At 57.3% G+C, this 22,418-nt stretch overlaps 1 protein-coding gene and 1 pseudogene across 24 annotated transcripts in view; both read left to right on the forward strand.

Annotated features, from left to right (window-relative positions):
• NCOR2 (nuclear receptor corepressor 2) overlaps positions 1-22,418 on the forward strand; it is a 211,703-nt gene that overhangs the window by 88,588 nt on the left and 100,697 nt on the right. For 14 of the 24 annotated variants that reach the window (XM_064379585.1, XM_064379594.1, XM_064379584.1 and 11 more), the window contains exons 9-13: positions 8,223-8,318; positions 9,045-9,107; positions 12,553-12,619; positions 19,098-19,270; positions 20,086-20,179. In XM_064379585.1, the coding sequence (XP_064235655.1) occupies positions 8,223-8,318; positions 9,045-9,107; positions 12,553-12,619; positions 19,098-19,270; positions 20,086-20,179 (493 nt within the window). The remainder of the gene's footprint in view (positions 1-8,222; positions 8,319-9,044; positions 9,108-12,552; positions 12,620-19,097; positions 19,271-20,085; positions 20,180-22,418) is intronic. The other 10 variants (XM_064379597.1, XM_021669990.2, XM_064379605.1 and 7 more) reach the window with 4 other exon arrangements.
• LOC135276244 (large ribosomal subunit protein eL6-like) lies at positions 9,188-10,153 on the forward strand (annotated as a pseudogene).

Below are 22,418 nucleotides of genomic sequence, written 5' to 3' on the forward strand. Positions count from 1 at the left end.
GAGGAGCGGACAGGAGACAGTCCTAGGTGGGGCCTCGGATGGGGTCGGAGCAGGCCTGGGGTGGGGGCGGGGAGTAGAGAGAGTTTCCCCCTCCGAGGCTTCAGGAAGCAGGTCTGGGTTTGGGAGGGTGGGTGAGGGAGCTGCTGGTGCATGGGTGGGCCTGGAGAGATGGGAGTCAGAGGCCCCAGGCTGTGTGTCTGCGTCCTGTGCAAGCAGGAGGGAGCTGTTGCAGGCAGAGGGCAGCTGGTTTTGGCAAATGGGGAGTGGCCCAGGGCAAGCGGAAGCCTCATGTTTTGGGCTCTGGCATAAGCATGTTTGGGAGTCAGCTGGCATCTGCACAGAGAGGTCCCTCTGGCACAGCCCAGCGTGGGGTGGACCAGAGCACTCATCCAGGCACTGAGGCTTTGGAGGTGGCCAGTGTGATGTATCCTAACGATGGGGGCCTTTTCCCAGACCGATGCCAGGAGGGAAGAACATGTCAATTAAGTGCCATGTGCAGATGGATGGGGCAGTGCTGGAGGCTGGAAGCATTGTGTCTGCAAGCGCGTACAAGGCATTGGAGGCGTGGCTGCCGGAAGGGGGCCAGCTTTTTCTTGGAATGCATTAACGGGAGCATAGACTGCTGGGCTGAGGAGGGGATGTTATCTCATGTTATTGCCCAGGAACCCAAAAGGTAAAAAGGGCTGCAGATCTTGCCCTTTGAGGAATGTGTGGCCGTGGGTGTGGTGGGCTGGTAGGTTGGAGGTGAGACTCTTCGGGATCATAGCTGTTGAAGTTCCAGGTTCGTCATGGTGAGAGTGTGGCTGCAGAGGGAGGTGTGCAGCTGATTCGGTGGGTAGTTCAGCCTGGTCTGATTGTCCGAGCTTTTCTAGGATGGAACTACAGACTGTATAGTAGTGGTGAGCTCCCTGTTCCTGAAGGCATGCAAAGCTCCCATGTGTTCACGCATTTGCGGGTGCTGACCTAGAGGCCAGGGAGATGACTGCTGTTGCAGCTTCGAGAGTCGCTGACTAGTCCAAGCTCAGGTGCTCAGCTCGGCCACCCTCTCGCGGCTCCTAGTGATTGTGGCAGCAGCCTGGAAATCTCCTTGCTGGTCGAGGCACTTGGCCCTCTCAGGTTCAGGAGCATCTGACAAAGACACTTCACCGGTGTGGCTGGCACAGGCTTATCCTCAGCCGGTGTCCAGTGAGGGCTGCAGAGTGGCAGAGTGTCAGAGTTTCAGGAAGGGGCATGTGTCCCGCTCCGGTGTCCTGGGCTGCTGCGGGATGCCCGTCAGATGCAGCCGGGGCTCCGCATCGGCCTGGTGGGCTCATTCATCTGGCACCACATCCCTTTCGACTCAATATTGTTTGTCTTCCAGTCAGGCTACCCTGTCCCTGCTGCAGCTTTCTGGGACCTGCCTTGCTCTGGGGCCCCTGTCTGGGGGGCGGGGAGCCACAGGTGGAGGGTGGTGAAGGCAAGGAGGACATTCTTAGGACCTCATCACAGGTTGTTTAGGGGATGAGGGAGGGGTGTTCTCAACTGAGTCTGGGCTATTTGGGGCATTCACTCACTCATTCATTCATCTGTTCATTCATCACACCTTTGTTGAGAACCTGCTGCGTGTCAGGTTCTGTTTAGGCCTTGGCCACTCAGCCTTGGATAAAACAGAGTCCTCACCTCGCATCAAGATTTGTCTAGCAGTGGAGACAGAATCAGAATGAGTTAAGTAAACAAAACTAGAGAATCTCAGCTAATTCAGCCCAATGCCGTGGCTCATGCCTATAATCCCAGCACTTTGGGAGACTGAGGTGGGAGGATTGCCTGGGGCCAGGAGTTCAAGACCAGACTGGCCAAACAGCAAAACTTGAAAAGAAATTAGCTGGGTGTGGTGGCACGTGCCTGTGGTCCCAGGTACTCAGGAGGCTGAGGTGGGAGAATTGCTTGAGCCCAGGAGTTCAAGGCTGCAATGAGCCATGATTGCACCACTGCACTCCAACCTGGGCGACAGAGCAAGACTCTGTTTCTAAATTAAAAAAAAAGAAAAGAAAAAGAAAATACCAGCAAATCTAAAGTACTATGCTCACATAACTATCGTAAGCTCTTTATGTCTTCATATACCTACTTATGATTTTCCTTTTTGACATAATAATTTGTGAAAGCCGTATTATTATACTGACAATTTTACATAGGGTTTTCTTCACTTAAAGTGAGTGATATTTTAAGCTGAAAATGTGGATGATTTCAGGTAATAAAAACAGCCATACAATCTAAACAAAGAGGAGCAAGATACTCATATGGTTAACACCAGAAAATAGATATGGCTTCATCTTTGTCTAAGTGGAATAAAACGATAAGCATATTAAAACCAATGCTGTATTCAACATCCCATAATCTTCATCAGAGAATGGCTGTGGTCTGTTAAAGTACATTTTGACTAAATAGGTAACTACCTCACTGAATTTGTTCCAAGTCTTAATCACTAACAAACATGTTTATGCTTAAAACAAACAGATGGGCTGGGTGCGGTGGCTCACGTCTGTAAGCAATTTGGGAGGTCAAGGTGAGCGGATCACTTGAGGTCAGGAGTTCGAGACCAGCCTGGCCAACATGGTGAAACCCTGTCTCTACTAAAAATTAAAAAATTAGCTAGCTGTGGTGGCATGTGCCTATAGTCCCAGCTACTCAGGAGGCTGAGACAGGAGAATTGTTTGAACCTGGAAGGTGGAGGTTGCAGAGAGCCAAGATCATACCACTGCACTCCAGCCTGGGCAACAGAGCAAGACTCTGTCTCAAAAAAATAAAATAAAATGTAAAACAAATAGATGAGTATTTAAGATTTCTTACACAGTAAGCAATCAATTTTGGTTAGAAAAATATTTGTGTAAATTGTTGGAACTGATTTGTCCTTAGAATTTTAGTTTTTTTTGGATATTTTCTACTAAAATCATCATCCCATTTATATTTTGGATTTCAGTGTGGTTATTAAATTTCAATGTGCAGTCATTCATTTTAAAAAACATTTTGTCACTCTGGTGAGTGGGGTGATGGGAGGGAAAATGAGGGGGTGGCATTAGCCAGAGAGGTCAGGGCAGGCTGTGGCAGTTGAGGGGACCCTTGGAGGCTGAACAACACCCGGCTGTGTGGACCTCTGGGGAGTGTCCCAGACAGTGGAGCAGGAGTTGCAAAGGCCCTGGGGCCTCCCTGAGCTGGCAGGGGTCACAGAGAAGGCCGATGGCCCAAGGGGGTAGGTGAGGGAGAGGAGGGCACAGGCCTGGTCACGGGGGGCTGGTAAGGAGTTGGGGTTTTATTATCTTCTGGAAGGGAACTTAGTGATGAAGTTTATCCCAGGAAGCAATGTGATCAGATTTTTGTTTTGTTTTGTTTTGTTTTGTTTTGTTTTGTTTTATTTATTTATTTATTTATTTATTTATTTATTTATTTGGAGACGGAGTCTCCATCTGTCACCCAGGCTGTAGTGCAGTGGGGTGATCTCAGCTCACTGCAACCTCCCCCTCCCGGGTACAAGTGATTCTTCTGCCTCAGCCTCTGGAGTAGCTGGGATTACAGGCGCATGCCACCACGCCCAGCTAATTTTTTATATTTTTAGTAGAAACAGGGTTTCACCATATTGGCTGGGCTGGTCTCGAACTCCTGACCTTGTGGTCCTCCCGCCTCAGGCTCCCAAAGTGCTGGGATTATAGGCGTGAGCCACCGTGCCCAGCCAGATTTTTGTTTTAAAAGTCTGCTTTGGTGGCCACAGGGAGAAAGGACCTGGGGGTGGGGGCAAGAATCCTGTGAGAAGTCCGCTGCGGGAGCTGCTGAGGTAGGTAGTGAGTGCCCTGTCACTGGGAGGTATGCAAGCTAAGGGTGCATAATATTCAGGAGAGCTGCAGCGCCCAGGAAGCTGCCCTTGGCAGCCTCTGCACCCTGCACTCCTTGCAGGCTCTGATGTCTTGTGACCCTGCTCGTGCTGGACTGCGGAAACTGTCCCAGGTCCAGTGCTGGAGCGTGGGAAGGGAGGCCCTGGCAGGCCCCGTCCTGCCACGTGGCTGGATACAGGGGCCTCAGGTGGGACTGCAGCTCGTTCTGCCCATCTGACCAGCTGTGTGTCCCTTGCTCTCTGGGTCTCAGTTTGAGCATCTGCAAGACAGGGGTGATGATGACTTGTCTCATACTTGCTCACTGAGGTCAGTGCTCAGCGTGTAGAGCACGTAGTATGGTTTTATCTACAGAGACCCAGACTCATTTATTCATTCATTCATTCATTCACTCATTTAACAAATATTTACTGAGCATCTACTATATGCCAGGCACTGTTTTGGGCCTCCAGGAGATAGCAGTGAATGAGGCCTGACATTCTAGTAGGGGAGGCTGATGAGAATAAATACATTGTGATAAGTGACTGCAGCCGTGGGACAATGAGATGATCCAGCCGGGGTCAGGTGGGGCGCCCAGCCTCCCCGCGAGCCACCTCCCCTGAGCTCACGGCCTCCTCACCCCTACTGCTGTCATTGCTGCAAGGTGGGAGGTCATTCCCTCCCCAGAGACCTTGCCCCGTCACTTTAATTTCTCTGTGGTGTCTGCGTGCTGGGGCTGTGGAGTGAAAGTTAATTTCACGCCTGACTTCCTGCTGTACAGGCGGTTGTAGACACGTTGGAGTTGCCCGAGCTGCCTCCACTGCGCTCCGTCCACCACCTGCTTCGGGCACTGTCGGCGTCACCTGCTGCAGGAGAGCATGCTCAGACCTCTGGGGCTTTGGGAAGCTGGGGCAGGGCCGGGGTAGCCCCAGAGCGGGCTCCATCGAGGGATGCACCCCGCCCTGGGCAGGATCCTCCAGGGATTCCTGGGCATCTGTGGAGCCCGCATGGGACGCAGTGAAAGGGTGTGCGCCCCGGGTGCGAGCAGCTGCCTGTGGTCAGGCACGTTCTGCCCCCATGCCCGGGGCTGCCCTGGTCCACGGTCCCCTCAGCCCTGGAAACCTGCCGGTTTCTTCTGCTGCTTTTCTTTTTTCGCAGCCTGATTTCTTCCCTCCTGCCACCTCGTTGCGGGGTCGGCTGATGGAAAGTGTCAGCGCTGGGCTGTGCAGGCGGAAAGAGGGAGGGTGGTCAGGACCCAGGTTACTCTTAGCAGGTCTCTGGGGTCTCGCTCAGACACGTAGGACGACTTTCCTAAGGTCACACAGCCAGGTTCCTAGGCCAGCCCTGCACCCCCTCCTGGGTCTGCACTCCAGGCCCTGCCCTCCCTAGCTGGGCGACCTTAGGCAAGTCATATCACTTTGCTTGGCACTGTCACAGCCTTTGGTTGCCACTCAGTGAGCAGAAGGTTCAGACCATCACCCCAACCCGCAGTCTCTTCCCAAGACACCTGGGCCTGCACGGCCGCCCCACCCTTTCTCTCCCCTGCAGCTGGGGTCAGGCTCTCCCTGCACACCCCTTCTGCCCCTCCAGATTCACTATTGCTGCCTTCCTCCCTGGAACCCAGGGCTCTGCTCATTTTCTTCTTCCGACCCCATTCCCCTGCTTCTCCCAGGCCTCAGCTCAAACCTCCCTTCCTCCAGGAAGCCTCCCCTGATTGCCCCAAGCTTTCCTTTTTCAGAACCCCATAAGCCCCAGGACCAGTCCCAGCCAGGGTCCGACTGGACTCCCTGGGAACACTGTCCTAATTCCTGCCTCCTTATCCCTCCTTCCTTCCTCCTGCTTCTCCTCCCTAGTGCCCTGACAGGTGACAACACTAGATTTCCTTATAGGGTGCGTGTTTGTAAACCCTGACTTCTTGGCACCCCACAAGTGCCTCTACCAGCAAGCTCATCACATGCAGCTTGGCCCACCCCCCAGAGCTCTCCTGGACACTGTGGTCTAAGGAGGACAGAAGCTCAGCAGAAAAGATGTGTCTGCAGTAAGCTATTTGCATCTTCATTGCCTAAACACTGCTTGGAACAAAATAAACACTTAAAAAGAAGTTTGCCAGAGGAATGTGGAGCACGTGGCATCATAAACCAGCAGTTGAGGGGCCGCAAGCCCAGGTGGCTGCCTCCGGGAGTGAGAAGGAACTTCTGAGTGAGGAGGCTGGTGTGAGGCAATAGGGTGTGGTAGGGACTGTGGAACGAGGAGCCCGGCGGCCTTTGAAAGGGGCAGCCAAGCCTCAGTTTTTCAACCTGTGCGCGTGAAGGGGTGCGGCCCAATGACCTGATGTTTTCAAGAGAAGCTTTAGGTTCGGTGTTTTTTTTTTTAACAGCCTCTGATTTTCAGGGCTGGCAACGAATTTAGGATTTTAGAAGGCACCGTGGCCCAACACAACGCTCTTGGGGGCACTCTTGGGAGCCGGCTCTGGCCGGTGCTCCACTCCGTTTGCAGCCTGCTGCAGACTTGGCATGTGTCCTCTTGCGTGGGACGTGGACGTCACTGGGGGCCAGGCGCTGTCCTTGCTTTGGGAGGAAATCTGGATCAGCCAGGGAGGACGCACAGCCTCGGTCACTGCCCGTCAGCGGTGAACAGAACGCGCATCCCCACCGCTCCGTGCTCCCCGAGTCTTTCCAGCTGCAGTGAAGGCGTGTGGTTTGCTGGGGGTCACACGCTGCACTGGCTTCTTGGGACTGCCTTAACACTCGGTGGTGCACTGTGCAGCTGAGAATGGCAGGAACTTTCTTCTGTCGCAGTCCCGGAGGCCAGCGGTTGGCAGTCCAGGTGCTGCAGGGCCGTGCTCTCTGGAAGGCCCCGGGCGACGCTCCTTCCTTGCCAGTTCCAGCTCCTTGCAGCTGCTGGCCTCCTTGGCTTTCCTGGGCTGGGAGATGCGTCAATCCCAGCTTTCATGTTTGCGTGGCGTTCTTCCCGTGTCTGTTCGCGTCATCTCCCCTCCGTGTGTGTCTGTCTCTGTGTCCAAATTTCCTCTTTTCCTAAGTCATTGGATGATGGCCCACCCCAGTGACTTCATTCCAACTTGCTCCTGCTCTGAACACCTTGTTTCCAAATGAGGTTGTGTTTTGAGGTGCTGCGGCTTAGGACTTGCACTTATCTGTGTTTTGGGTGGGGATTGGGGATGACATTCCCACCTGTTCTAGGCAGCATGCCTCCTGCAAACTCCAGAGTCAATTTTGTATGGTCCTCACCACGGTGTTTCAAAGTGGGTTATCTCTCTTCTTTTGTGGGAAGGCGGGACCATTGGTTTTGGAATAACTGGATTGTACACTGCACAACAGAAGAGTTGCAGGTACGCTGCAGAGAGTTCCTCACGTGGACAGCCCGTGTGACAGCCGGGAAACACTTCGCACAGCTGGGGCCTGCCATGGTGGCCCACGCCTGTCATCCCAGCACTTTGGGAGGCCAACGTGGGAGGACCCCTTGAGGCTAGGAGTTGGAGACCAGCCTGGGCAACAAAGCAAGACCTCATCTCTACCAAAAAACAAATTAGCTAGGGATGCTGGCACGTACCAGTAGTTCCAGCTACTCGGGAGGCTGAGGCAGGAGGATTGCTTGAGCCCAAGAGTTCGAGGCTGCAGCGAGCCACGATCGAGCCACGGCACTCCTGCCTGGGAGACAGAGCAAGACCCCGTCTCTAAAAACAAAAATGGAAACAAAACAAAATACTAAGAAAGAAATAGTGGCACACGACCCTCGCTAAACTACCGACCCTCGCTAAACTACCGGCTCTCTGTGTGTCCACCCGTCTTCCTCTAATGTCTGGTTTCTGGTCCAGGATCAGATTCGGGTTCTCGCGTGGCGTCTGTGCCCACGTCTGCTTAGGCTGCAGCCGGTGACAGCGTCTCAGCCTGTCCTTGTTTCTCACGACCCAGTGCTTTTGAAGAGCGCTGGTCGGGGCTTTCTTTGGCAGGTGTTTTGTCCTGGTAAGACTGGGGTGGTGGGTTTTGGGGAAGACCAGAGAGTAGTAAGGGGGCTGCATGTTGCCGACATGATGGGGCTCTGCCCTGGGTCTTCCCAGTCCCCTTAGAGTTTTCCCTGCTTTGCTCTGTTCTTTACAAGGGAGTGACCAAGTCCCACCCACCTTCCAGGGGAGAGGAGTTAAGCTCCGCCTCTTGGAGGGAGGAATATAAAGATTTGTGGCCAAAGTTAAAGCCACCGCCATGATTCATACACACTTGAGGGAAGATTCTTTGAGGCTATGCAAATTTCCTGTTGCTCCTTAAGATTTTGCCAACCAGTTTTGCATTCAGCCCGGATCTTGCCAGCGGCGTTTGGGTTATGACCGCGCTCTAATGCCGATGTTCTGTTTCCCTCATTTCTCAGAGACGTGTTCACTGGAGCTCTAGAAGAAGGACGTATCCCTTCTCCCTCACTTGTTGATGTGCCGAATCATCTGTTTATAAGAACACGGACTCAGGGGTATTTGTCTTAGTCTTGGGACCCTCATCTGGCCCAGGGCGACTGTGTCGGCACTGCGCTGCCCCAGCTCCGGCCCAGGGCGACTGTGTCCACACTGCGCTGCCCCAGCTCCGGCCCAGGGCGACTGTGTCCACACTGCGCTGCCCCAGCTCCGGCCCAGGGTGACTGTGTCGGCACTGCGCTGCCCCAGCTCCGGCCCAGGGCGACTGTGTCCACACTGCGCTGCCCCAGCTCCGGCCCAGGGCGACTGTGTCCACACTGCGCTGCCCCAGCTCCGGCCCAGGGCGACTGTGTCCACACTGCGCTGCCCCAGCTCCGGCCCAGGGTGACTGTGTCGGCACTGCGCTGCCCCAGCTCCACCCTGGGGTGACTGTGTCGGCACTGCGCTGTCCCACCTCCGGCCCGGGGTGACTGTGTCCACACTGCGCTGCCCCAGCTCCGGCCCAGGGCGACTGTGTCCACACTGCGCTGCCCCAGCTCCGGCCCGGGGTGACTGTGTTGGCACTGCGCTGTCCCACCTCCGGCCCGGGGTGACTGTGTCCACACTGCGCTTCCCCAGCTCCGGCCCAGGGTGACTGTGTCCGCGCTGCGCTGCCCCGGCTCCGGCCCAGGGTGACTGGGTCAGCACTGCGCTGCCCCGGCTCTGGCGGTTGGAAGCCTCCAGGCTGCATTCTGTGTCCTTTTGACTGTTGTTTTCTTTTGTTTTTGGCAATTCTTGGCTTCAAGTCACCCTGGGCTCTTCTTGCAAACTTCCTGGTCGGGCCCTGGACTCAGCAGCATCTCCAGGCGGTACGGGGTCTGGGGTCTGGGGTCTGGGGTCTGGGGTCTGGGGTCTGGGGTGGAGGGTGGGATTCGCCGAGATCTGGGTGCTGCTGTGCTCCTGGCTCCCGGCCCGCGCTGCCTCTGGGCGGTCACAGCTGTCTTTTGCATAAAATATGGCATGTGAAAAAGTTGAGAAGCCAGATACTAGAGAGAAGAAACCTGAAGCCAAGAAGGCTGATGCTGGTAGCAAAGTGCAAAAGGCTAACCTCAAGGCTAAAAAGCCCAAGAAGGGGAAGCCCCATTGCCACCGCAATCCTGTTCTTGTCAGAGGAATGGGCGGGTATTCCCGATCTGCCATGTATTCCAGAAAGGCCGTGTACGAGAGGAAGTACTCAGCGGCTAAATCCAAGGTTGAAAAGAAAAAGAAGGAGAAGCTTCTTGCAACTGTTACAAAACCAGTTGGTGGTGACAAAAACGGCGGTACCTGGGTGGTTAAACTTCGCAAAATGCCCAGGTATCATCCTACTGAAGATGTGCCTCGAAAGCTGTTGAGCCGCGGCAAAAACCCTTTAGTCAGCACGTGAGAAAGCCGCGAGCCAGCATCACCCCCGGGACCATTCTGATCATCCTCACTGGCCGCCACAGGGGCAAGAGGGTGGTTTTCCTGAAGCAGCTGGCTAGCGGCCTGTTACTTGTGACTGGACCTCTGGTCCTCAATCGAGTTCCTCTGCGAAGAACGCACCAGAAATTTGTCATTGCCACCTCAACCAAAATTTATATCAGCAGTGTAAAAATCCCAAAACATCTTACTGATGCTTACTTCAAGAAGAAGCAGCTGCGGAAGCCCAGACACCAGGAAGGTGAGATCTTCAACACAGAAAAAGAGAAATACGAGATTACGGAGCAGCGCAAGGTTGATCAGAAAGCTGTGGACTCACAAATTTTACCAAAAATCAAAGCTATTCCTCAGCTCCAGGGCTACCTTCGATCTGTGTTTGCCCTGCCAAATGGAATTTATCCTCACAAATTGGTGTTTTAAATGTCCTAATAATCTAATTAAATAACTGATTACCTTTTGGGGAAAAAAAAAAAGACCAAACCCTTTGCCCTGTTGAAACTCACAGGACCCTGCGGGACCGGCCCTGCCGGTCTTGCCCACGGCCCCTCCTCCGTCCTCTCCTCCCCTCCCCACTCCGGTGACTGGCCCGTCTTCTTTCTGTCCGTTCTTCCCGCAGCCTTCGCACCTGCAGCCTTCGCACCTGTGCTGCCCGCCCTTCGTTTTGGATCTTCCCAGAGCTGGGTCCTTCTGCTGGCGTAGATCCCAGCCCAAGCTCAACGGCCCCCACCCCCCTCCCCAGCACTCTGTAGCCCACCACTCTGTTTAAGTTCCCAAATCCAGGGTTATCCTGGCCATCTTACTACTGTCCGTGTCACCTCTGTGAGGGCCCTCAACTGTGTCTTGATCCCCGCTGTGTCCCCAGCACCTGGCACATAGTAGATGCTCAGTAAACGGTTGTTGAGTAATAGAAGATGAAGCTATGATGCCACCGATTTCAGATGAGGAAATGGAGGGCTTCTGAGGTGGCCGGAGACACCCCGTGATGAGATGAAGGGTGCTGGTCCTAGCCTGCGGGACTGAGGACCCCCGGGGCCCGCCCTGGCCAGGGTGGGGCCCAGGCTGATGGAAAGTGGGGAGTCCTGGCTGAGGCGCCACCAGAATGACCCAGGGACTGAGACAGGTTCCAGGCCCTCGAGCCCCATGAGGCTTCGCTCGCCTGTCAGTTCCTGGGGTTCCCTCCTGTTCCTGTTTCCGGGGGGCTGGGGTCCTGGGGGCTGGACAGACGTGGCTCCCAGTCAGCGGCTTTGGAGCTTTGAGGGGGTGTGGACACTGCTGAGAATATGAAGAAGGTGGGGGTCCCCTCCCCAGAAGAGTGGGTGCCACTGCGTGCCCTGGCTTGGGGACGGTGAGTTAAGGTGTACGGCAGGCTCCTGAGGCTGCTGTGGCCCCAGGCTCTGCGAGGCCAGCTGCAAGCCCCGCTTTGTGTCATGGGGACTGTGGGAAGGGTCTGGGACAGAAGAGGACAGTCCTGGGGTCTGAGTGCGGCGGCAGGCGGGGCGTCTTCCAGCCCTCACGGCAGGGGCTCTGGAAACCCCGCCCTGCTCTCCGGGGCTCCCTCCCTTGGCTATCTCCAGGTCTCTGTCCCCTGCCTTTGGACCTTGTCGCTGTCTCCCTCTCCCTGCTTCTCTCTGTCGTTCCCTCTCCTAGTTTCATTCCTCTGAGTCTCTGTCCCCTTTGGCTGGTGTCTCTCTGGCTGCCGCTGTCTGTCTCTGATCCTCCTCATCTCTTGTCTCCTGCAGTCTCGTCTCTGAGTCTCATCTCCTTCTGCCCATCTCCAGGCCTCCGCCCTTTCTTAGATCTCATCTCTCTGTCTCTCTCCGCCTCTCCCTTTCTCCCAGTCTCTGTCTCTTCTTCACCTCTATATTCTTGTCTCTCTCTCTCTCTCTCTCTCTCTCTCTGGGTCTCTGTCTCTCTCATTCTGGGTCTCTGTCTCTCTCTCTCTGGGTCTCTGTCTCTCTCCCTGGGTCTCTGTCTCCCTCTCTCCCTGGGTCTCTGTCTCCCTCTCTCCCTGGGTCTCTGTCTCTTTCTCTCTCTGGGTCTCTGTCTCTCTCCCTGGGTCTCTGTCTCCCTCTCTCCCTGGGTCTCTGTCTCTCTCCCTGGGTCTCTGTCTCCCTCTCTCCCTGGGTCTCTGTCTCCCTCTCTCCCTGGGTCTCTGTCTCTCTCCCTGGGTCTCTGTCTCTCTCCCTGAGTCTCTGTCTCCCTCTCTCTCAACCTCCCGTCCCCCAGATCTCCCCGCTGCCTGGGGAAGCTGCAGTGGTGTGCGCAGCCCGCTTGGTTGAGCCCGTGGCCCCCGCCTGAGAAGTCTGAGCCCCGCTCGGGTTTCCTGAAGTCCAAGCCTGGTGGCCCCTCACCTGCCCCCACCCTCCCTGTGTCCCTCTGGCCGCAGCAGGGCTGGCTGTGCTGGAGGCCATGACTGCACCGGGTTGGAGCCAGCCCTGGGGCCACCCAGGCCACCCCCGGACACCCTCCCTGTGGGCACAGCAGGTCCCGGGCCGTGCTCTGGCCTGCACTCCTGGTCGGAGGCAGAGGCTGCTTCTCTGTGAGCCTTTCCCTGGGCAGTGGCTGCCGGCTCGTGTGGCGGGGCGGGCAGCGCAGGCCCCCAGCTCTGGGAGCCCTCCTGTCTGCACGCTGGGTTCGACCTACATGTTGGGGCGGGGTGCCGCCTGGGGTGTGGGGCGGGAGGGACGCACACTGGCAGCTCACGGGTCTGTCTGGGGGTCCAGTATGGGCGGGTCTTACCTCCCTGAGAACCAATAATGGGGCAAATTTGGGGATCGCTCTCAGCAAAGAGGACGGTGCGTGGCCGGCGCCTGAACCTCCCGGCTGACTGTCTGCCGCTTCCCTCCTGCACAGAAACCAGGCGATGCGGAAGAAGCTCATCTTGTACTTCAAGAGGAGGAACCACGCTCGGAAACAATGGGTAGGTCCGTGCACAGCCCCACGGGTTTCCTGAGATCCGGGAGGATCCAGCCCACGGGAGGCCACACCTGCCGGGGTCTCCAGGTTCCGTGTGTCCTCACTGAGCGTCCAGGCCGTGGAGGAAAAGCCAAGGCGGCCAGGAAAGGAGGGAGGACAGCAGCTGCTTCCAGAAGCCACAGGGCGGGGGGCTGGGGGCTCTGTGGCCCCTCTTCCAGCCTGGAAGGAAGGAGAGCAAGATGTTGGCCTGGAGAACGAGTTGCTAAGCTCCAGTCTCAGGACCTGTCCTGGGTGTTCCCTGCAGAAAGAGAGGTTTTGGAGCGAGGCAGAGGATTATGGGGGTTATGCCGGGCAGTAGGGGCCGCAGGCTGCGCACTTACAAATGAGCCTTTCCTGGTGCTCTGAGCCTGCGCTCGTGGGCAGCGGCTTCACCCAAACAGAAAAGGGTGCTGACTCCCGCATCTCAGCCCATGGCGGCGAGGCTGGGTGTGCCAGAGGCGTGTGGTGGTGGGTTAGGGTACCTGTGGATGTCACCAATTCCTGGAGGAGATGAGGCTTAATTGTTCTCCCAGCCGTCAGGGGAAGAAGCGTGGACTCAGATGGGCTTCGACAGGAGAGGAATGGGTGCAGCTGGAAGCGTTATCGGGGTAGATTGCAGGAACAGTCTTTCAGGTCAAGTCTTGCCTTCACTTCATTTCACTTACTTATTTTTGAGATGGAGTCTCGCTCTGTTCCCCAGACTGGAGTGCAGTGGTGCGACCTCTGCTCACTGTAGCCTCCGCCTCCTGGGTGCAAGCGATTCTCCTGCCTCAGCCTCCTGAGTAGCCGGGATCACAGGCATGCACCACCACACCTGGCTAATTTTTGTATTGTTAGTGGAGACGGGCTTTCACCATGTTGGACATGCTGGTCTTGAATGCCTGACCTCAGATGATGCACCTGCCTCGGCCTCCCAATCACAGATGCTCTGATGAGGCCAGGAGAGGGCACGGGTCCTGTGAACCAGGGGCTGATGCCGGGGAGATGGAGTGAGGCCGCCTGGTTTTGGTTCATGGGCCTTCTCTAGAGTTGAGGATGATGTCATTGACTCCACCCAAGCCACGGGGCTGCTGGGACATGGTGGGGGCTGGGATAAGGCTGGGGAGGCCCTGAGACAGTCCCCGCCTGGGGAAGAGGTGGGCTGATGGGGACTGCTGCCTTGTCATTCTTGGATAGGAGAAGCGGCAAGGGCGGGGAACTGGGTTGGCTGGAGAGTAGAAGGGCTCCCCTCGCACCTGCAGCGCCCCCAGCCCCACCTCCGCCCTCCCTGAGCTGTGTTGGGGCGGGGCCTGTGAGCCAGCTCCCTGTGTGTCCTTCCCAGGGTCAGATCTGCTGGGTGCCGGCCTCCAGAGAGGCCCCCACAGGGCGTGGGTGTGGCTCAGTCATTCCCCGCCTACAGGTCTGTGGTACAGAGTAGGTGATGACAGTGCAGCTTGAACTGAAAAGGGCCGGGGCAGAACAGCGTGTGGGACACCGAGCTGACCCGATGCCTCAGGGCCTGGGTGCTGGCAGTCCTGGAGCACTTACTGTGTGCGAGGTGCACAGTCGCCGTGACGCAGGCCCTGTCCTCAGACCTGCAGGCTGCAGGGACGGATTGTGTGTAAGGATGAGGAAGGATGCCCGCACACGGATGCCCGCACACCCTGCCCTTCCAAGGCCTGTTGTGTTCCGGCCGCTCTTCTGAGTGCTCTCCCTACATTAGAGCATTTAGTCCTGTGAGGTGGGCACTTGCTCAGCCTCATGTTTCAGATGAGGAAATTGAGGCTCAGAGAGGTTAAGTAACTTGCCCTAGGTCACACAGCTGGGAAGTGGTGGAGCTGATATTTGAACCCAGAGCACCTGGTTCCTCAGCCTATGTTCTGACCCCCGAGGGGCAGTTCCGAGAGAGCCCAGGATAAGGACCTCAGGAAGGCATCAGGCATTTAGGAAGTGAAGTGTGTGCAGGGGTGGAGGCAGTCAGGCTAGGCAGAGGGCACACGGGAGGCTGTATGGGGTGCGTTGGTGTGCTGAGCCTCCACACGGCAGGGCTGAGCAGTGGCTGGGGAGGGGGACACCAGGCAGGCATGGGATCCTGGATAGGTGTGAGGCCACATGGGCCAGGTGACAGGCTTCGCTGGGGCAGGAGGTCCTGGCACCTGGCTTTGGAAGGAGGGGTGGTGCGATGTGGGAGGAGGGTCTTCCCTTGGCCCTGCCCGCCTGCCCTGGCCCTGACCTTGGCTGGGCGCTAGAGGGAGCAGACACTTCCAGCCAGACGCTGGTGCCTGGAAGCTGTGGGGCAGCCCTCGGGACCCAGGCCCTGCTCAAAGGTGAGGAGAGGTGGCTGCCCCGCAGTGCCTTGCCCAGCTTCCTGAGACCCCTACCTTGACTGGACGGTGCCCACAGGCACTTGGGCTGGCACAAGAGGCTCTTGAAATGAGCGTCCCGTCTATGTATCAAGTTAAGAGATACCCACGCATGTGCTGGGTGCCCAGGAGGCACAGGCCAGGAAACAGACCCAGAATGTGGGGAGAAGAGCTGGGCAGAGAGATGGGTTCTGGAGCTGGGCTGGGGACCTCAGTGCTCAGGTGGGAACAACGGGAAAGGACTGGCTTTGTGCAGATCCGGGAGTCAGGGTGTCAGGCAGAGGGCACTGCAGATGCAGAGGCTCCAAGACTGGAGCCAGCTTGGGACGGCACGTGGCGGGCTAGCGGCAGGAGCCAGGTCACCTGGAAACATCTGCCCTCCAGCTAGGATGGGGCTTTCAGCTTTTATTCCAAATGCAGTGGGACACCGCATTTATTCTTAATACGTGTATTTGTAATAAAGAATCCGAAGTCTTTATTCTAAGAAATTTGACAGAAGCGTACAAGGAACACCTATATACCCGCCACCTGGAGTCAGCCAGGGTCACCAGTGCCTTGTATTTGCTGTGTGTGTGTAACACGAATATGAACGTGTTTACTGTTGCACTATTGGAAAATGGGTGAGAGGCCCCGCCCTTCAGCCCTAATGAATTCTGCCACCTGGGCCTCCTGTGAGGAAGGAAGTCCTCACATTTCCACAAGGAAAATGACTACCAGTTCAGCGCCATCTTGCCCCCCACCCACCATTCCCCCCTTGGGGTGGAGGCTGTCTGGGAGGGCTGGAGAGGATCTGATTTCCATTTCAAAGGATCCCTGCAGCTGCGGGAGGTGGAGCTGGGGTGGGCATGAGCTCTTTAAAGACCTCCAGTGGCTCCTTGGGGGTCCTTGGAGGGGTTGGAGGGAGAAGTCAGCTTATTTAAAGCTAGAGGAGAGTCAGGCAGAAACCAGGGACTTCTAAGCAGCTCACGGTGGCTCGTGGCCCTTCTTAGGAGAGACGGAAGCAAATTCAACAGCCCCTGACGCTTCAGTGGTGATTGGGATGGTGGGATGGTCTCTTTCTTGTTGCATAATAAGCCGAAGCCCCCGACTTCATTGATTTCAGTACCTCCAATGTGCCTGTCCCACCCCCACTGACTCCCCACTGGGGAGTCAGACCCCCCTCAGATGCAGGGACCCCCACACCTTAGCAGATTCCTGGGACCCACCTCTTCGCAGAGAGCAGGGGCTTGTCCTTGTCACGGGATGTTTAGCACCAACAGCCGCCAAGCCTGCCAAGTCTCCTGGGGAGCTGCGCTGGCCCCCTGGAGGCCCATTGGCTGAGAGGCTGGCTCAGTCTGTGGTCCTAGAGGCAAGGCTGACCCGCTTCTTCTCCTTGGCGGATTTGCACTCCCAGCACCCTGCAGACTAGCTGGCAGGGGGGCTCCAGTCTCTCCCTGTGAGTGTGTGTGTGTGTAAGTGTAAGACAGAGAGAGGGTGGGAGGGAAGGGAGGAAGGGGTCTGCTTCCTCCCCTGGCCAGCCCAGCACTTTGGGAGACTGAGGTGGGTGGATCACCTGAGGTCGGGAGTTCAAGACCAGCCTGGCCAACATGGTGAAACCCCATCTCTACTAAAAATACAAAATTAGCCAGGTGTGGTGGTGCATGCCTGTAATCCCAGTTACTCAGGAGGCTGAGGCAGGAGAATCACTTGAACCCGGAACCCGGGAGGCAGAAGTTGCGGTGAGCTGATATCTCGCCATTGCACTCTAGCCTGGGCAACAAGAGCGAAACTCTGTCTCAAAAAAAAAGGAAAGGAAAGGAAAGAAAAAGGAAAAACCCCAACAAGCAGCTTCCTCGCTGCCCAGTCCGGGCCAGAGTGCACACTCAGCACAGTGGACATAGGCACAGGCTACAGCAGGCAGCACTGTGGTTAGACCTGGAGGGGGACTTTCTTGTCCTGGGCAGAAGGCAGAGCCCGGTGCTTGGGGTCACGGAGGTAGCGGGATGTCCCCTCATGGATGCTCCTGCTGGGGGCCTTTGCCTTCCCTGCACTCCACAAGGGACCCGCTAGAGCCAGAGCATCTTGCCAGCACCTGCCCACCCCTCCCTGTGGATAGGCTGAGGCCCCGCTGACCAGTGGCCTGTTGGTTCCCCTGCTGGTATGCATCAGTCACCACGTGACTCTGCTGGCTTGAGGTGAGCTTTTCTCACCCAGGGCCTGGGGCCTGTCGGACGGGGGCCGAGGTGGCGTGGGCTGGGTGTTGCCATCCCTGCAGTTCCCGTCCCTCTCTAGGGCTGTCAGCCGCCACTTCCCTGAGCACATGTGGCCATTATCTGTTGCCAGAACCGCCTCTTGATCTCCAGCGGGTTCCTGGCACAGCCTGCATGCATGGGGTCAGGTTCGGAGCCGTCCAGCGCCAGCCTGACCACCCCGTGGGTACCGTCGTGCCCATGGAGCTGTTGAGGATGGAGGGAACAGCTTGCCCTTGGTCAGAAGCTGAAATACGGGATGGGGGGTGCTGGGGTGTCTGGGCACCAGGACCAGAGAGGGGCTTTCCGACTGTGCTGAAGCATGGAGAGGGTGTTTGTGGAGGCTCCCAGGCCACACCGTCTGTCCACCCCCAGCTGTTAGAGGTGGAGTAATGGGTTGTATGGGTGGCCAGACATCTCCCTGCTTGCTCGAGTCACCTTGGAGACGTGGAAGCCAGGCAGCTATGTTCCGGGCTGATGGGGGGATCTTTTCTCAAAGGACATGCAGCAGGCAGCACGTGGTTAGATGTGGAGAGGGACTTCCTTGTCTTGGAGGGAGCTCTGTGGGAGCTGCTAGGGTCCTCCCAGCTGGGCCTTGGGGTGAGGCTGGGGAATGAGGAAGTGCCTGGCAAGTGGTTCTCTCTGGAGGGCGCCCCTCCCTGGGCCTGGCAGGCACCCGCGCCGTGCCGCACAGCACAGCCTCCTGTGGTGTGGCCGCGGGCTCTGTCGGGTTGTCTGGTGCGGCCGGAGCCCCAGCCACATGTGGCTGCTGGGCACTGGAGGGTGGCTGGGGAGAACTGGAGCCTGGCTCTTACCTCTTAATTGATTTGTGATTGCAGTTGAGCCACATGTGGCTGGTGGCTTCCGTCTGGGACCTCTGTAGAGGAGGCCAGGACTGGGTGGCCGGCTCACCAGGAAGGGCAGTGCCCATGTCCTCTAGGGGAAGTCTGTGGGTTTTCTTCAGGGGCCCCGGCCTGCTGGATATCCATGCAGCTGTGTGCGTGTCTTTCTGTCACCTGCCTATGTGACATGTTTGTGTCTATTGTGTATCTACATGTGTGACTGTGTGTGTCATGTCTGCCCGCATGACCCTGTGTGTGCACCTGTCTGCCTGTGTGTGTCGTATTTCTGCCTGCGTGACCCTGTGTATGTACTTGTATGTCTGCCTGTGTGTGTCATATATCTGCCTGTGTGACTGTGTCATATGTCTGCCTGCATGACCCTGTGTGTGCACTTGTGTGTCTGCCTGTGTGACTGTGTGTGTGTCATATGTCTGCCTGCCTGTGACCACCTATGTATCTGTCTGCCTGTGTGACCATCTGTGTGTCTGGTTGGCTGTGTGAATGATGTGCCTATGTATGTTATGTGCCTGTGTATATGTGTGTGTGTGTCTGTTTGTGTATCTGCCTATATGACTGTATGTCTGTGACTGCATGTGTGTGTGTCTGTGTGTGTATATCTGACTGTATGTGACTGCACGTGTGTCTGAGTATGTATATCTGTATGTCTATGACTGCACGTGTGTGTGTATATCTGACTGTATGTGACTGCACGTGTGAGTGTGTATATCTGACTATATGTCTGTGACTGCATGTGTGTGTCTGTGTGTGTATATCTGACTATATGTGACTGCACATATGTGTCTGTGTGAGTGTGTATATCTGACTGTATGTCTATGACTGCATGTGTGTGTCTGAGTGCGTGTATCTGACTGTAGTCTGTTACTACGTGTGTGTGTCTGTGTGACTTGTGCATACCTGTGTGTGTGTTTGCGTGTGTCTGTGTGTGTGCCCACGTGTGAGTGGGCAGGAGCGGGGTGGTGGGTGCCGGGTGCAGGAGCATCTTCCGCAGCGCCCCTTCCACGCCCTCACAGGAGCAGAAGTTCTGCCAGCGCTATGACCAGCTCATGGAGGCCTGGGAGAAGAAGGTGGAGCGCATCGAGAACAACCCCCGTCGGCGGGCCAAGGAGAGCAAGGTGCGCGAGTACTACGAGAAGCAGTTCCCTGAGATCCGCAAGCAGCGGGAGCTGCAGGAGCGCATGCAGAGGTGAGCGGGGCCAGCCCGGCGGCCCCCGCAGGTCAGCGCCAGGCGTCCTCGGCAGAGGCAGCCCGGCCAGGGTGAAACAGAACAGCGCAGCCGCCTCTCAGGCTGGCGGCCGGGGCCTGGCCAGCCTCTGGCATGTGTCACGGGGCGCCTGTTCGGCCTAATGCTTGCTTGGAACTGGAACTTAAATCCTTTTTGTGGCAAGCACTCCTGCCCTGTGACACAGCCTGCACCTGCCAGCTTCACTCATGTGGGACCTGCGTGGCCCTGAAGGCAGCTGAGTCTGAGATCCCTGGTGTGGGACAAAGGGGAGAGACAGTGGCCATGAGGACTGGGTGGGCCCCGTGTCGGGAGGTGCCTGGGGACAGGCCGCTGTGCTTCTATGGCCATTTTTCTTTGGATGCACAGACGAGGCGTTTCTTTCATAACAATAACAACAGCTTTCACCCTTAACTGAACTCACAAGCCGTATCTCAGTAAGTTCCTCACAACAGCCCTCGGCAGCTGGGGGCCACTTTTTAATCCTCATATGATGGGCGGACACTGAGGCACAGAGAGAAACACTTTGCCCCAGGGCTAAAGAGGCAGAGCTGGGCTTTTCAGGGCGTTTTAGGAGAGCGGAAAGGACTGAGCTGTGCGTGTCACAGGGTTTGGGATTGCTGGGTTGGGGTGGGGGCTCCACGTCTCCCCAGGACCCCTGGGTGTGGGACTGGTCTCCTCCTCTGGGGAGGGCATGGGCTCAGGGCTGCGCTGTGGGGTCCTGCCAGTGTCCCCAACCACCAAAAGGCCGGTCCTGAGTGTGTCCCTTTGGTCCCCAGCAGGGTGGGCCAGCGGGGCAGTGGGCTGTCCATGTCGGCCGCCCGCAGCGAGCACGAGGTATCGGAAATCATCGATGGCCTCTCGGAGCAGGAGGTGAGTCCAGGCCCAGGCTCCGGCCTCAGCTCCACTTCCCCGGCATCCCCCGTAGGGGTGCAGAGGCCCCAGCCAGAAAGCACTTCCCGGGTGCTTCACGTCAAGGGGCTTACCACCAAAGTGTGGGCAGAATCAGGGTGGGTATGGAGGTACCCAGGACTAGCAGCCTCAGGAAGCCGAGGCCCATCCCAGGCCTGCAGGGGCGAGCGGAGAGAGGGGTGTTAGCGGGTCCGAGAGGGAGGGTGGCAGGACCCCCTGCAGCGAGGGCCCCAGTGCTCCTGGATGCCCCAGCAGGGAGGAGGCTGGGGAACGAGGACCCGGCCTCTCACTTTTCCCATCTCCTGCCTCCTTTTGGAACTTCCCATTGGCTGAGCCCAACCAGAAGCCCAAGGGGCAAGGGGTGCCTGTGGGTTCCAGGGTCAGCTTTCTGGGGCCCAGAGCCTGGCAGGGTGAGGGGACAGGGGGCAGGGCGATGAGTTCCTAGCACGGCAGCTGTTCACATAGCCATGACCTTCGCGCAGGAACCTCAGGCCTCTTTGGGTTGCTGGGACGCCCACAGGTCAGCCTAGGTGACCCTGGCTGCCGTCACTGGGGCCCCCAGATGGCCAGGAAGCAGAGGGGTGGCCTTGTCTCCTGGGGAGGGGGTTGGTATCAGCCTGTCCCCTCCTGGGTCCTGTGGGTCAGGTATCTGTGATGACACTACCCCTGTTCCCAACACCACCGCAGACACCAGGCACCTGCAGCACGTTTCTTCCTCGCTGGGGACTTTGGTTCAGGGAGGGCTTTTGTCCAGATGGGAGATTAGAGCCCTTCAGCTCAGCACAGCAGAGCTATGCATGGCTATTGAAATCAAAATTAATTAAAATGGGATAAAATTAGCAGTTCAGTTCTTCAGTTGCCTCTGACACATCTCGGGAGCTGGACAGCCACGTGTGGTTGGTGGCTCCCCTCCCGGACGGAGCAGGCAGTGAGCCCCTCCCTGACTGCAGAGGGCTCCTACCCTGTGATGCCGATGCTCAGCTTAGACAGAGGGGAGGGGCTCCGGGAGGGGTGGCCGGTCTGAGTTGCAGTTTCTCACCAGAGATTCTGATTCAGCTGGTCTGGGGCAGAACCCAGGAATCTGCATTTTTACCCGGCCACCCACATGCTTCTGACACAGGCAATCCTAAGACAAATCTGGCCATTAAAGCATAATTTTTCATTTTAAAACTTCTCGTGGTACGTTTTTGTTTATAACAACATCAGTTGCCAGAAAGCAGAGCTCAGAAAGCCGGGGCCGGGCGCCGGAAGGCCGGGCACCAGAGAGGGCGTCCAGCCCCGGCCTCGCCGGCGCTGCGCGCTCATGGGCATCCCGCAGAGGCTGGATGTGCATTTGATGTGCACTGGGAGGAGGAGGCCGAGCCCTCTCCTCTGCACCTGATGGCCAAGGGTGTGGCACCGGGGACAACTGTTAAACACACACACACACTCACACACGCACACACACACCGGCCACATGGGAATGCAGCCACCAGAGTCCTCAAGGGCGTCAAGGACGCTGTGTCCAGGGTGAAGGGTGGAAGTGGACTTTGGGACAGAAACTTCCCCAGCCAGCCTGGGGTGACCTGAGTTCCCGGGAGTGTGCAGTGGGGGCCGGGCCGGAGCGGAGGCACTTGCCATACCTCTGGGAGCCTTCTGCGGTCAGAGCACAGGCCTGGCATGGGAAGGACAGGAAGGCAGCTGTGGGAGGGCGGAGCAGAGGGCCTGCCAGGGATGACTCTGCTTGTGGCCATGCCAGGGGTCCTGCCATTATTACGTCTCTGGGACATCCGAGGAAGGTCGGTGTTCTGTATGGGGGGTCAAGAGGGCAGTTCCAAGGGTCTGGGAGACAGTCACCGGCCTCTTGGGGGGCTCCTCTCCCACTCCGGGGTCAGAGCTGTGTCCCGCACCTGGTCCCTGGCTGGGAGTCCTGGACACTGAGTGAAGAGGTTGGGTGTGGGCGGCTGGGCGGCTGGATCGTTTGAACTGGCTGACTTTGGCTGCACCGAGCCCTCGCCTGCCTCCGGAAATGGGTAATTAATCGCCAGTAATTGACTGGCTGCGAGATTTGGGGAAGTGAGCCCAGCTGAGTGGCGGCCGGGAGCCTCTTAATAGCCTTCCCAGTGCATTAGCAGCGGCTGCCTGGCTCCTGCTGCCCTTGGGACCAGGCAGTCCGGATCCCAGGTGGGCCCTTCGAAGGGGCGGCTGCCAGGAGGGGGCA

This window comes from Aotus nancymaae, unplaced genomic scaffold, assembly GCF_030222135.1.
Source record: "Aotus nancymaae isolate 86718 unplaced genomic scaffold, 86718_ANA_hifiasm-v0.15.2.pri h1tg000021l, whole genome shotgun sequence".
NCBI lineage: Eukaryota > Metazoa > Chordata > Mammalia > Primates > Aotidae > Aotus > Aotus nancymaae.